This window comes from Ipomoea nil, unplaced genomic scaffold (assembly GCF_001879475.1).
Source record: "Ipomoea nil cultivar Tokyo-kokei standard unplaced genomic scaffold, Asagao_1.1 scaffold1474, whole genome shotgun sequence".
Lineage (NCBI taxonomy): Eukaryota > Viridiplantae > Streptophyta > Magnoliopsida > Solanales > Convolvulaceae > Ipomoea > Ipomoea nil.
This window is the reverse complement of record NW_017617902.1, coordinates 216,778-230,386: the sequence shown is the minus strand read 5'-3', so window position 1 is coordinate 230,386 and position 13,609 is coordinate 216,778. Positions and strand designations below refer to the sequence as shown.

Below are 13,609 nucleotides of genomic sequence, written 5' to 3'. Positions count from 1 at the left end.
AAAGGAAACACAGCCTCATCGAACCCATCGTGGTGACAGATAAAGACCTTGTTAGTGTTAGTATCTAAACAACGATAGCCACGATGAGACGGGGGTAATCCAGAAAGACACACGGAGATGAACGAAATTGTAGCTTATTTCGATTATATGGACGTAAAACAGGAAAGCACAAACAACCAAATACCCGCAAGTAAGAGTAGGATGGGGGAGAACGATGCAAACGAAAGTGTGGTGACTCATCAGACAAAACATGAGTGGGCATTTCATTTATAAGATAGACAGCAGTCTCAAAAGCATAGTCCCAGAAACGAGAAGGAACAGATGCTTGAGCCATTAAGGACAGTCCTGTCTCAACAACATGACGATGCTTGCGCTGCACCCGTCCATTTTGTTCATGAGTATAGGCACAAGATATCCTATGACGAATACCTAGAGAAGAAAGGGTGGAACCAAGCTTCTTATATTCTCCCCCTAAATCAGATTGAAAGAAATAATCTTGCGAGAAAAACAATGTTCAACAAGTGACCGAAACTTATCAAATATGCCATATAATTTAGATTTGGCACGCATCGGATAATACCATATATACCTTGTGTAATCATCCACAAATAACACAAAATATTTAAAGCCATTCGTAGAAAGTAAAGGCGCAAGAGGGGGGGGGTGTAACACCCCGTGTTACGGCCTTCAATCCCGTATTAATTATATAATTAATTCTGTTAATAATAATTAAAAAGGATTTAATTTGATTAGGATTCCCTTTAATTAATTAATGTGGTCCACCATGGATCGTAGACCCCTGCCTAAACTAGAGTCTTAAGCCTATTAGGAATAAAGAGAGTAAAGCTTTTTCTAGTCAGATTCTAATTAGGAATCCTAGACCTATTTATCTATTAGGAATGGAGGAAGTAGGCATTTTACTATTCAGATTATGATTAGGATTCTTGATGCTATAAATAGGGGATTAGAAAACATTAGAACCCTTACCACCATAGTTATATTACACAAAAGTATTCCCAAGGGATTCCCCACCACCAAGCCTAGGGAGATCAATTAGATGTAAATCTTAAGGAAGAACCTTAATAGCCAAGGGAGGATTAATTAAGGCTAAGAGGTAATCCATGTCTCAACAAAACCTATTTTCCTTGCTATAATCTTCTTCTTTGGCTCCATCTCTATGCTTGTGTCTTGATAAATCTTTTATGATGATTACGATATGATCTTGATATTGATGAGATGATCTTATGTGTTGATCTTGATAATCTTGATGATTATGAGAGGATCTTGATAATTGTGTGTTGTTCTTGATAAATCTTGATGTTCTTGATTTTAAAGATAAAGTATGATTTTGTGATCTAAATATGATTAGAGCCCTAGGATAAATTGGAAATTTCGTATTGTGTTATTCTTTATATATTTGGGTGTGATTTCGCATGTTCGGGTGTTAATTATGTTTAGAAGTCATGTTAGGATGTGTTTAATATGATTCTTGGTTTTGATCCATTATTTAACTACGTGGTGTCGTCGTTTGTGTTTAAAAGTGTCTAAACATGGTTTCGGGTTCCACGAAAGATCCCAGGACCAATATATTGAAAAATATTCAGTGGGGGTAGGTGGGGTAGGGGAACCCGCCACCTACCCGCTGCCCCTAAGGGCATCGCCGGCGGGCAGGTGATTGCCCGCCGGGCACCTGCTGCCCAGCGACTCGCAGCCGGCGGGTGGTCCTCCACCCGCTGGAAATTCCCAATTTGGGATGGTGGTTTCCCCGACCCTCGTGGTGTCCCAACGGACTCCGTTTATCGTTCATGAGTCTAGTGGGATGTTTTGGGTGCCATTCGTAGGATAAAAGAGTCTTGTATATTGCATGCTAGTTGAATTGGTACCCCGTTGATCTAGCTGAAAGATGTATGAACCCCTTAGGATTATTCCTAGTATTTGGATGACCACGCATAGGTTTCTTTATACGTTTTCTCCCCTTTCCCAATGTGTGAATATGGGTTGCATGTGCATGCTATATGTTATGTGTGCATGATACCCCAATTTGGTTTCGATCAAATTGGCTATACATGCGCTGCGGTTCATAATCTGGTTGCGATCAGAAATAAACTTTTGGGCTGCGGTCCACCGTTTGGTTGCGATCAAACATTTTACATGAGCTGCGGTTCATAATCTAGTTGCGATCGGAAATACACATTTGGGCTGCGGTCAAACGTTATGATGAGCTACGGTTCATCGGTTGGTTGCGATCAACCCCTTCGTGTTGCGGTACGAGGCAGGGTGCTGCGGGGCCGTGTTAGCGCTATATGCGCTGACCCTCACGTATGGGCATGCGATTGGTCATGTGGCGCCACCAAAGTGTGCTTATGTGATAAGATAATGATTAAATGACGATATGAAAGATGTGAAATAAACTCGGACCTTAGGATATATGCTAGTGTTTTATATTCTTGATTATAACTGCTGAATGTGTTTGTCCCTACGTGTCGAGTCTATTCCTGGTTTTAAAGTTAGAGTTTCCTAAGTATATATTTTCCGGCTTCAAAATGGTTTTCCTATATATATATATATATATATATATATATATATATATATATATATATATATATATATATATATATATATATATATATACACACACACACACACTTATATTGCATTTTAACGCGTGTGAGTGGGTTATCAGCATTATTCGCTGAACAGATATATTTGACTTTCAGGCACAGATGATTGGCAACAGGAGCGCGCTAGAGGACCCGAGGCTTAGTTAGTTAGATTCTTATTTGGCGTGCGTGCCACGATGATGTAATGACATTGTTTGAGGATAATTAGATAGTTTAGCCTGTGTATCTGAGTTTTCCAGCTCAGATGTAGCATAGCACCCCAAACACTTATGAAGTTATGATTAGTATGCTCTGTTTTGGGATTTAATAATAGAATTGCCTTCCTATTATAAGCTTTAAAAGTTTTAAATTTTAGGGGTGTTACAACCATTGGCACTCATTTTAATAAATCCCGTATACTTAGCTTCAACCAAAGTACTCTGCTGACTTCTTCTTCACATATAACCAATAATTATGGGCCATTCAAATAAATCCCATATGATACGAACATGGTCCAAGAGCTTTGTTTAACTTTAATCTATTTAAAATAAAATAAAATAAATTAGCCAACATAGATTTTAATGTGTACTAACTTTTGTACACTTACAAAGGAGAAGTATAAAAGTTAATACAGATGTGGCTATAGATCAAGTTAATAATACAATCGGTCTTGGATGGGTTCTTCGAGATGATTATGGGCTATTTCTAGTTGCGAAGAACATGAACATGCATGGCATTTATGGTGTGAAGGAAGCTGAAGCCCTTAGCATGAGGGAAGCTCTGAGTTGGCTCAATCAAATGGTTATTGGACAAGAGTTTGTTTGTTCAAAGCAAGGTTACCGTGCAAAAAAATATTTAGAGCGAGACAACATGAAAAAACCTCCATCTGATAAAACACGCATGGGATGCAAATCCATGATTTATGTATCTAGAAAAGACGAAGACAAATGGGTAATATCTAAATTTACTAAAGATCATAGTCATGTGCTTGTTTTTTGAAGTAGAATGGGAAAAAATTCTTGACAAGTATGCTTTACGAGGAAATAGTTGGCTTGAGAAGTTGTATTCCATTCGTGAAAAATGGATTCCTGCTTATGTACGTACTAGTTTTTGTGCTGGAATGTCTACTACTCAAAGAAGTGAAAGTATGAATAAGTACTTTAAAGATTATATAAATGCTAATACACCAATAAGTAAGTTTGTTGTTCAATATGACAAGGCTCTTGACGCAAGGTACAATAAAGAAAGGGAGAAAACCTTCAAAACATTGAATTCAAAACCTATCTTAAAGACATTGTATCTAATGGAGGAAGAAGCTTCAAAGGTTTATACAAGAAAGATGTTTGAATGTTTCAAGATGAATTGATTCATTCTCAGCAATTTGTTGCAGAAAAAATTATTACTATTGAGCATGAGTCTGTATATAGGGTGCATGAGTTTGACAAAGAAAAACCAAAGTACATAGTGACATTCATGAGTTCGTCAACAACGATAGAGTGCTCATGTCACATGTTTGAATTTTTGGGCATCCTTTGTAGACACCAGTTGATGGTTCTTATCAAGAAAAATGTATATTCTTTACCTATGCACTACATTTTAAAAAGGTGGACAACAAATGCCAAAAAAGGAGAAATTACAAGCACATCAAATGAAGAAGATATGAGTAGTTACAATATGTGTTCAACATCATTGTTTAATAATATCATGGTTCAATCATTACAACTTTCTGAAAAAGCTTCACGTTCCAAAAAGCATTATGACACCACAATAGAATGCTTGCAATGTTTATTCAAAAAGTTAGATGCATTGAAGATTGATGATGACATGACTAGTACCACTGGTTGTTTGACAAGCATGATAAGTCATCAAGATGATGATGATAATAATGTAGCAATGCGCAATCCTCCTCGTGTGACTACTAAAGGTCGTCCTCGGTCTATCAGAATGAAAGGAGCTTTAGAGCTTAAAAGTAATGGAGTTACATGTTCAACTTGCAAAAAGAAAGGGCATACCATGCGTACTTGTTCATTGAAAAATAAAAATATGGTATGTAGTATGAACTTATTTTGTAGTTCCATTTAAATTTCTTTATTTTTAAATATTATTTAATATTCATAATAATAATTCTCTTTAATCTCTTATTGTAGAATTTAATTGCAGATGGACAACAATTGCCAATTGAGACAAATGAAAAGAACTGATTTTGATCGATGAGAACAATGAAGACATAAGAAATATGGCTCGTTTTATTTTTAACTGGTACTCCACCCGTGCATTGTACGGTATGAAAATAAATAAAGAAATTCATAAATAGTTATATATATATAAAAGAGTTTCTTAAAAAAAAATACAAGTCGTAGATATTTTGTAAAAAAGGATCCGATTAATATTGAATTTATTTTTAATGATGTGTCATCTCCTCCTTCACCGCCGATGTAAAGCGTCTATAGGTGCATCAAATATTAATCCTTTTCCTAATTCAAACCTTAATCAAAATTCTGCGGACACAATAAATCCACTGCCAGCACACAATATTTTCCTAATAAAGCAGCTTTTCCACCGCACACTGTTCGCTATATTTTCTTCAAAGTCGAAGTCGGAGCCGAGAAGTGCAAACTCAACGACGCAGTTTTCTGACTGTCTCGCCCACACTGCCCAGCCATAGCGAAGGTTTGGAGTTTGGATTCTCAAGAGTAGCTGTTCGCGCCGCACATCAGCCTAAAAATCGAGGTATTTAATTTGAGCATACGCAAATTAGCAAAATTAGGGATTTAGGGTTCTAGCGGTAATTTGCAATCACAAATTCACAAGTTGTTTAATGCTTGTATAGTTGTATTGTCGAATTTGTTGGCGACTGGGCAACGGATTCACCCTTTGAGCTCCCTGAGGAATTTCATTATCTCTGTAATTTCTCAGCTCACAAGGTTGCTTTTACTGCCTTCAATGTGAGTTTTCAATTGATTCTTTATTATTTACACTATTGGGATTTCCTCTTCTTTCTTTTTGCTGGTTTAATTATGTGGGGGAGGATTATTGATATTATATGTCTTTACAAATAAATAAATAAACAATCTGCTGCCTTCCCCTGTGTGTATGTATACATTCTTCCGCCTTTCCTTTCAATCCCAGACACTAACTTCATACTGTGATTATAATCTTTAGGGATTAATGTTCAATAGATGTTCGTAGTGCGATTGAAATTGATTTCGATATATGATTTATTTGTGTTTTCTACTCTGCAATTTTTCATCCTTTTGTGTTGCAATTTAATTGCTATCGCGGTATCACCAAGTGCACTCATTTTAGGATATTGTTTTAATTTTAATTTGTTTCTTCTTTAAATTGCATATGTTGAAGTTATGTAAATGATGTCGGGAAGAGATCGAATCAGACAACTTCCTATAGAAATACTTGACAATATTTTGGGATTTTTGCCGATCGTAGAAGCTGCTAGAACTGCCGTTTTGTCTACCATTTGGAGAGATTGTTGGTCCAGTCTCACACAGCTTAACTTTGATGATAAGTTCTTTGCTTATGTTGGGGAAAAATATTCTGGCAGTTATAATCGCACATCAACCTGTATGTATGTAATCAACAAAGTTCTCATGCGGCACCATGGACCTATTCGGAAATTTGCCTTGGTTTTTGATTGTGACTCACCAATCATGAGTGATACGCATGGTTCTCGAAAATTTGACTTCGATCAATGGTTCCTTTTTATCACTCAAAAAGGTGTTGAAGAAATGAACTTTACTTTTCGAACAGAGTTTGGTCCAAATACATGCTTCGGGCTCCCAAATTGCATATTATCTTGCTCAACTCTCAAGAGGTTGGATCTCTGCGGAGTAATATTTCCACCAACAATAAATGCCCCTTTCGTATTTCCGAATGTCACTTCACTTAGTTTTGATGTGGTTATCTTTAGTGCTATTAATATGAATTGTGTTATAGATGTTCCTATGCTTGAGACTCTTTCATTCAACAATTGTGTAAATACATCATATTTCAACATTAAGGCTCCCAGGCTTGGCAGTTTAACACTCCAGTATTATTGCAATGATGACGATATCGACGATTATGTTCCTATTCTCCCGGTTAGCTTGGACTTGTCATTTATTCATACTCTTTGTTTGGATTTCAATTTCAAGCCTTTCAAGGTATATTAGCCAGTACTTTCTTCCTTATTTTTTGCGGACTATTATTTATTTGAAATATATTTTATGAACTAATCCGTTTTATATATCTTTTTGTTTCCAAGCTTTTTGCCAGCGAACTTACTAGATGGGGACCTGAACTAAATGTGGAATGCGTGGAGTTATACGATGTCAATGTTCTTTATGATGATGACTTCTCTTCATTTATTCATTCATTACTAATATGTCCGAAATTACGCAAGCTTGACATAACTCATTTATACGTAATCTTCATTTTCATTGATAGATTATTTAATGAAATTCTAGTTGTTCTATTATTGTTTCGCATTACTTAATACAAGGTTATACCGGTGTAAAAGATGAATTGATTGAGGCTTTTTTTTTTTTTTGAAGTTTTATGCAGAAATCTCTAGATCTATACTTTGGGAGGAACTTCAAAGTGCAGCTAAAGTGCTTAAAATGCTTCACACTTTTAAGCTTAGATTATTCAATGGGTCAAGGTTTGAATTGCAATTCATCGAGGTGCTACTTGCTTGCTTTCCCGCACTTGAAAAGGTTGTCATTATTCGCCAGATGGAGTTTGATTCCAATGAGGAGTTTAAAATCATGCAAAAGTTTTTTCATTTTCCTCGTGCATCAAAGAAAGCAAAAATTGTTTACATATAAGCATCTTATTATATTTTTGTTGAATTAATATATGCATTTCCTTGATTCACTCTTTGAGTTCAATATTTTGTAATGTACTAATGGTTAACTCGAGTATCCTTACTAGTTGAATCTTCGAGAACACTACCCTTTTTTGGTTTTGAATTAATCTTATGGTTGCTAGCTAGTTATCTACAAATATGCCAAAGGAATGGACCTATTTTGTTGTGCTTTATAAAAAAGTTAAAAATATAAGAATTTTTATTTTCAATAATGACATAATGCATCATTCCTCCAAGATAGAACTCTAACAAGCCAGACGGCTGAAAAAAGAAAAAGAAAAAAAATATGGTGTTGATGAAATCAATCTTTCTTGTTCAGTAAAAGGATACAGGGTGCCGAATTGTATATTTTCCTTCCGAACGCACAAGAGATTTAGGGTGTGTTTGGTTCGCACATGAAAATTGGAATCGGAATGTGAATCAAATATTTTGTAATGGTAATGAGTTTTGGTGAAAGTATTTTGCATGTTTGGTAGTAGGGTGAAATTTGAATGATTATCATTATTGTTGTTTGATTATGTATGATCCTATAATGGGAATAAATGTTTTAAAAATACAATTACAAAAAATCAAGACAAATTATTTTAATATAAAGACATCCAAAACATCACTATGAACAAAAAAATAAAATAAAATAAAAAATCTAAAAGCACTAATCTAAACTTAAAAATCAAATTACCAATTAAAAAGAAAATAATGGAATGAAACCCTTATTTTATTAGGGAATGAGTTTTCTAATTAAGGGGTAATCAAATCTCATAATAGTGTTCTAAAAACCTATCGACTAAACAATAATAATGACTTTGATTTCCATTTCGAATAGCTAAACCCCTAAACCAAACACAACCTTAGTCTTTCTAAAATCTGTATGAACTAGTGAATGCTTATTGTGTCCTTCCAAATGTCACATCACTTTATCCAGGGACGGAGCCAGATATTCGGTTGAGGGGGCGAAGAAGTAAGGACGGATTTAAAAAAAAAAAATTCAGTAAAAGCGAAACATTAAAACAAAAGATATAATTTTTTTTTTTAAAAAAAATACCTAAGAAATATAATTGTAAATATTGTTGGATATGGACGAAAAATAAAACACATCGAAACTTTATAAAATATTCATAACAAAATATAAAACATAATTAATTTGATAAAATAATTTGAATAGAAAAAAACATTATAAAGTACACTTGTAACTACTTCCCACATTTCATCGTGTAATGCGGATAAATGTACCTGCATGCGAATTTTCCAATCGTCAAATTTTTCTAAGGAAAATAATAAGTTTTGGGCAAGAGCATTATCTCTTTTCATCATCTTGATTTTTCGAGATCTGTCTAGCAGTCAAAATTGACTCAAATAGACAACCGCTCTGATACCAATTGTTGGTCCCGATAGGGTGGTGAAAGTCTAGAGGGGGGGGGGGGTGAATAGACTTTCAAGCTTTTTCAAATTAAATAACTCTTTGGTAACTTTAACTCTAAGTAACAAGTAAATAGAGTAAGTTAGAACTGCACAGCGGAATAATAGTAAAGAGTTATGCCCAACCAGTAAATTAAATGTGCATGTATAAAATAAGATAGGTACAAGTGATATGTAAAGTGGCAGAGATATCTTGAATATATAAAGAGATGGTGCACTCAATATATAATAACAATATTCAAGATTGTAAATAAATATCGTGTCACGTCGTCCGTGTGACGAATGTTACATGCAGTATTTCAAACTTGCTTAGAATAAATTAATATTTAAGCTTGAGAAGTTTGAGTCACATGCATACGTGAGAACACACTAAACCCGGATGATTAAGATTAACTGTGAATAGTAAACGGGTTAGTCGGATGAGATAGATATAGCAAATAATGTAAGTGCGGTATGTAAATGAGAGAGGCAATTTATAGTGGTTCGGAAGTGGCGTAATCTTCCTAGTCCACTTTTCTCCTTTCACGTCTAGGAGAAATTCACTATTTTCCACACACAGTTACAATAGTGAACAAGTGCTACACAGGCACTTCTTCCGGATGTCTTGCATACAGCTACACCCAACTCCGAGTGTCTCGCACACAGCTACACTCAACTCCCGAGTATTTCGCACACAACTATAGTCAACGCCAACTAAGTGTCTTGCACACAGCTACACTTAGCAACTACGAGTGTTTTGCACACAGCTACACTCACTAGAGTATTTTGCACACAGCTATACTCTTTCTACAATTTACAAATACAAGGATTTGTATTTCTCTCTCTCCAACTAGATTTGAGACTATTCAGACTAAGTCTCTTAGAATATTTTGAGCACTAACACTTTTGAATTTTGCACTTGTATTGCACTTCTATCTCGTTCACCACTACTCCTTCTTCAAGTCTTCATGGCTTTTTATAGTTAATCAAATATATCCGTTGGAGTAGGATAATTTGATATTTTGAAATTTGAATCTTCATAGCCTGATATTGTTGACAGTAGTAGATCTTCAATTTTGATTTGATTTGTCAACTTGCCTGACCAAGTAATTTTTTATCACAACTTTGATTTTCTAGTTGTTTCTAAAAAAATATTACTTTAATTGTCAATTTGAATATCCAACGAATCTTTGAAATAAATTCATCTGATAGAATTTATTTCTAGGATAAGTTTTTATATTCATGCCTTCATAAATATTTTTCCGTTCTGATCAAATGTCTTTCAGGCAATTTTGGAGTCTTGTGGAATGTGGGTGGACTTGGAGTAAATTCCTTCGAATTTATCCAATTTCTGATCATCTTGCTCTTTTGCCACATTGTGCTCCTTTGACTTGAACATTGTGCTTCTTAGGTGGCATTGTGCTCTTCTGACAGCATTGTGCTTCTTAGGTGGCATTGTGCTCCTTTCAGATTTGGTCACATTGTGCTCCTTCGGACACATCGTGCTCCTTCAAAATCTGCCAGGTCCTTGAGAGGGAATCGATCTCAGGTGTGATCGTTTAGAGTAAGGACCTCTACCATTTCGCCGTTAAGCTCATCCAATCATTCCTTGCAACGCCATTGCTTTATGCTTCTTTCACGGATGAATACTCGTAGGACCAAAATTAATTTCTCAAATTAATTTTGTTCTTCCTATGGTAGATTCCTTCTGATTTCAATATTCTGATTTATGATGCTTGTACTAAAGACTTAAAAAACTAAGGGGATCTAAAGATACATTTGGCTCATCAAAACTTACAAAAATATTCCTATCAATTTTCCCCCTTTTTGATGACGCCAAAACCTATACTCAGTCATTTGGCTTGTCTTTTAAAACAATTATTTTTCAAAAGATTTTATTTTCATTGACATAGCCAAGATGAGTTTAACAAATGATTTTGACTCTAGGAAAGGTATTTTTAGCCACTATATTCTTATTTCGCATTTTTGGAATTTAATGATAATGAATTTTTGCATTTTTCCAATTCATGCGATTTGATACACTCTAAGCTAAAAATGTTACCTTTCAAGACAAATAATAAAATTAAGAAACTACTTAATAGCATCATAAACAGATAATTCAAATCATTCCAAATTGTTTCATGGGTTCATGTACCCGTGGACCACAAAAATATTGTAACAATCATACAAATCATCTAATCACTTTGTTTCTCTTTTCCTTGAGCACATTGTTAATATGGTTCTGAACATCAACGAAATTGTCACTAATGGCAAAGTTGTTGCATACCTGCCCAACCGAATAGTAGTTGAAAGCTTCAGTGATGTTGCTCCCGGGCAGTATACCTTCCTCATACCATATGATGCACTCTTCTAGACTTTTTCCATCTTGTAGCTCGGCATCATTGACTTTGATGTAGTCCCTTAGAACCATAATCATCAAGGCTCTAGCATAGCTTTGAATTCTTCTGAAATTTTCACTTGAAACCCACATGTTTTGATCACTAGGACCACTTTTCTTCATTCCTTTTGGTAGATCATTCAAAGTCACCAACTTTGGCATTTCAACTCTACCATCTCTCGGTGTGGATTCCAAATAAAGAGCTGCACGGTTGTACCAATTTATTTGCTCAATGTTTCCTCCTGCACAAACAATATCATGAAAAGAACGGTTAGTGGTATTTGCACTGCTTGATCCTCCTGGACTGCCAGCTTCACCACCACCGAACCAATACTCCAATCCTCCTCTTCTTGGTGCATTTCTTCCAGCAGATCTGCCTCCTCCACCTCTACTACTGCTTGTGCCAACATTTCTGCTAGCCATGGCAGTCATCATCATCTCAATCATGCTCTACAAATGACTGAATCTCTCTTCCCCCTTTTTGGCGTAATCAAGAAGTGTATGAACCGATTCACGAAGAGATGACATGGATTCGGAAATATTCTCATAAGAACCCCGAAGACAGCCCACTTTGGTGTTAACTGAGATGAGATCCGTGTGGACATCACTAATCTGCTTTTCATGTTGATGAACAACATTGAGAATACCTTGGCTTTGGCTCACGGCAATTGCTTCATTTGCCTTTCCAGAATTCTTGAGGATTTGGGAAAGTTGGATATAGAACTCATTGAGTTGCCCCTTGACATTGTTATTCAAACTTCCAACTTGTCTTTCAAGTGCTTGGTGGGTATCCATCAAATGTTGTTGACTTCTCCGATTTTCATCAAAAGATGCTTCGAATTTTCCACCTTGAATATTGACAACTTGATCCACATGAGTGTAGATCCCTTGAAACATGCTCTCCATTCGGTCAACAAGGCTTAAGACAACATTCTCCAGATTTTTTAATTTCTCTTTGTAGGTGTGCCATCAAGTTCTTGCTCTTCTCGGGATGAGGGAAAACACCTTGCTCCTTCTTGAGCAAAATTGGCTTCAAGCATGTGAGATTGAGCTTGATTTTCCACTAGATTTCCTTCCCTTTCCGGAGTGTGTAGCACGTGAATGTCACCATGTGCACTTTCTGTATTAATAGATTGAATTTCCTTCGTATGTTGACTAGCTTGCATGGCATTTTGGTCTTGACTTATTTCAGTGAGATTTAACACAATCACATCATATAAGCCACTATCCATCAAATGTACACCATACGTGACATTTTCTTCAACATCCCTTGTCACAAATTCGGCTATATCAACTAAAAAATTTTCTTTAGTAGGCAAATCACCTTGAACAGTGCAGTCAACAGTAGCTTCGGCCAATTTGGCTTTCAATTTATTCACAAATGCTCCATTCACCGTAGACAACAAGGTTGCATAGCAAACATCAAAATTGCCAATCCAATTTAATGAAAACAATTCTTCTTCATGCATACTTGGTCCCTTAGTCATTAACTCATCATAAGGACCAAGTCTCCATTTTCTCCAATTTAGGACTCTACGGTATTCATTCACTAATACAAAGTCTAAACCTTCAACTTGATGAATCTCCTCATTCAACATTGTTTCCAATTCGGCAATTTGGGAAAAAGGATTTAAGAGACTTTGGCTTGCATTTGGGTTAAGACTTGTGGTAGGATTTTGGCTTGTGGTAGGGTTAAGGCTTGAGGTAGGGTTATGGCTTGTGTTTGGATTTTGGCTTGATGTAGGGTTTTCATGGGATTGAGAGGGTAGACCAAGAATTTCTGCAACTGGTCTTTTTCTAGCTGGGATACCTCTCGGCTTCCTCTTTCTTTTGGAATTTAAATCACTAATCACTTCATGATCTTTAAACAAGATTCTATTACTCCCAAAAGGCTTCTTTGACCTCATAGTCAACCCTTTTCTTTTGAGCAAACCGAACTCTAATATACGGTTGAACTTCCCATTCCTTATTTTTGCACCTTTCACAAAGTGTGCAATTCGGCTCAAGACAAGCTTACTCCAATCACCCCTAACAACATTCATGATAGCATGTACATAACCAATTCTTAGCATGTACTCAAGGCAAGCTTACTCCAATCACCCCTAACAACATTCCATGCTATTTAATTTGCACAACACACATTTGTAGAGAATTTTAACAAGCATTTCATACTCCAACTTCAACTCAGATTTTTGACCGGAAAGATTTGGTTCGAGAGAGGCATTCTCATTCCGAATTTCTGTCCAAATTTCCGTATGATCATATAAATGAACATCTAAGTCCAACAGTGGTTGTTCTGGACTAGATATGGGCAGTCCAAAGGTTGTGTGTAACTCGTGTTCATCAATGGTGATG

At 35.9% G+C, this 13,609-nt stretch overlaps 1 protein-coding gene and 1 pseudogene across 2 annotated transcripts; both read left to right on the top strand.

Annotated features, from left to right (window-relative positions):
• The first annotated feature begins 3,326 nt into the window (after positions 1–3,326).
• LOC109188698 lies at positions 3,327–4,801 on the top strand (annotated as a pseudogene).
• Positions 4,802–5,130: 329 nt separating this feature from the next.
• Positions 5,131–7,564, top strand: LOC109188686 (F-box/FBD/LRR-repeat protein At1g13570-like). 2 transcript variants are annotated; one of them, XM_019339315.1, is made up of 5 exons: positions 5,132–5,330; positions 5,431–5,545; positions 5,958–6,757; positions 6,859–7,017; positions 7,148–7,564. In XM_019339315.1, exons 3-5 carry the CDS (start codon positions 5,966–5,968, stop codon positions 7,418–7,420), a joined length of 1,224 nt encoding a protein of 407 aa, XP_019194860.1. In that variant the 5' UTR covers positions 5,132–5,330; positions 5,431–5,545; positions 5,958–5,965; the 3' UTR covers positions 7,421–7,564. The 2 variants fall into 2 exon arrangements, with proteins under 2 accessions (XP_019194861.1, XP_019194860.1); XM_019339316.1 differs by lacking the exon at positions 5,431–5,545 and having other exon boundaries at positions 5,131–5,330.
• Positions 7,565–13,609: the final 6,045 nt, after the last annotated feature.

Excerpts from the sequence above, each read along its gene's own strand:
- LOC109188686 (XM_019339316.1), top strand. The coding sequence starts at position 5,966 with ATGATGTCGGGAAGAGATCGAATCAGACAACTTCCTATAGAAATACTT. Across the intron at positions 6,758-6,858 it reads TCAATTTCAAGCCTTTCAAG|CTTTTTGCCAGCGAACTTAC; the intron begins GTATATTAGCCA and ends TTTGTTTCCAAG. Across the intron at positions 7,018-7,147 it reads TTGACATAACTCATTTATAC|TTTTATGCAGAAATCTCTAG; the intron begins GTAATCTTCATT and ends TTTTTTTTGAAG.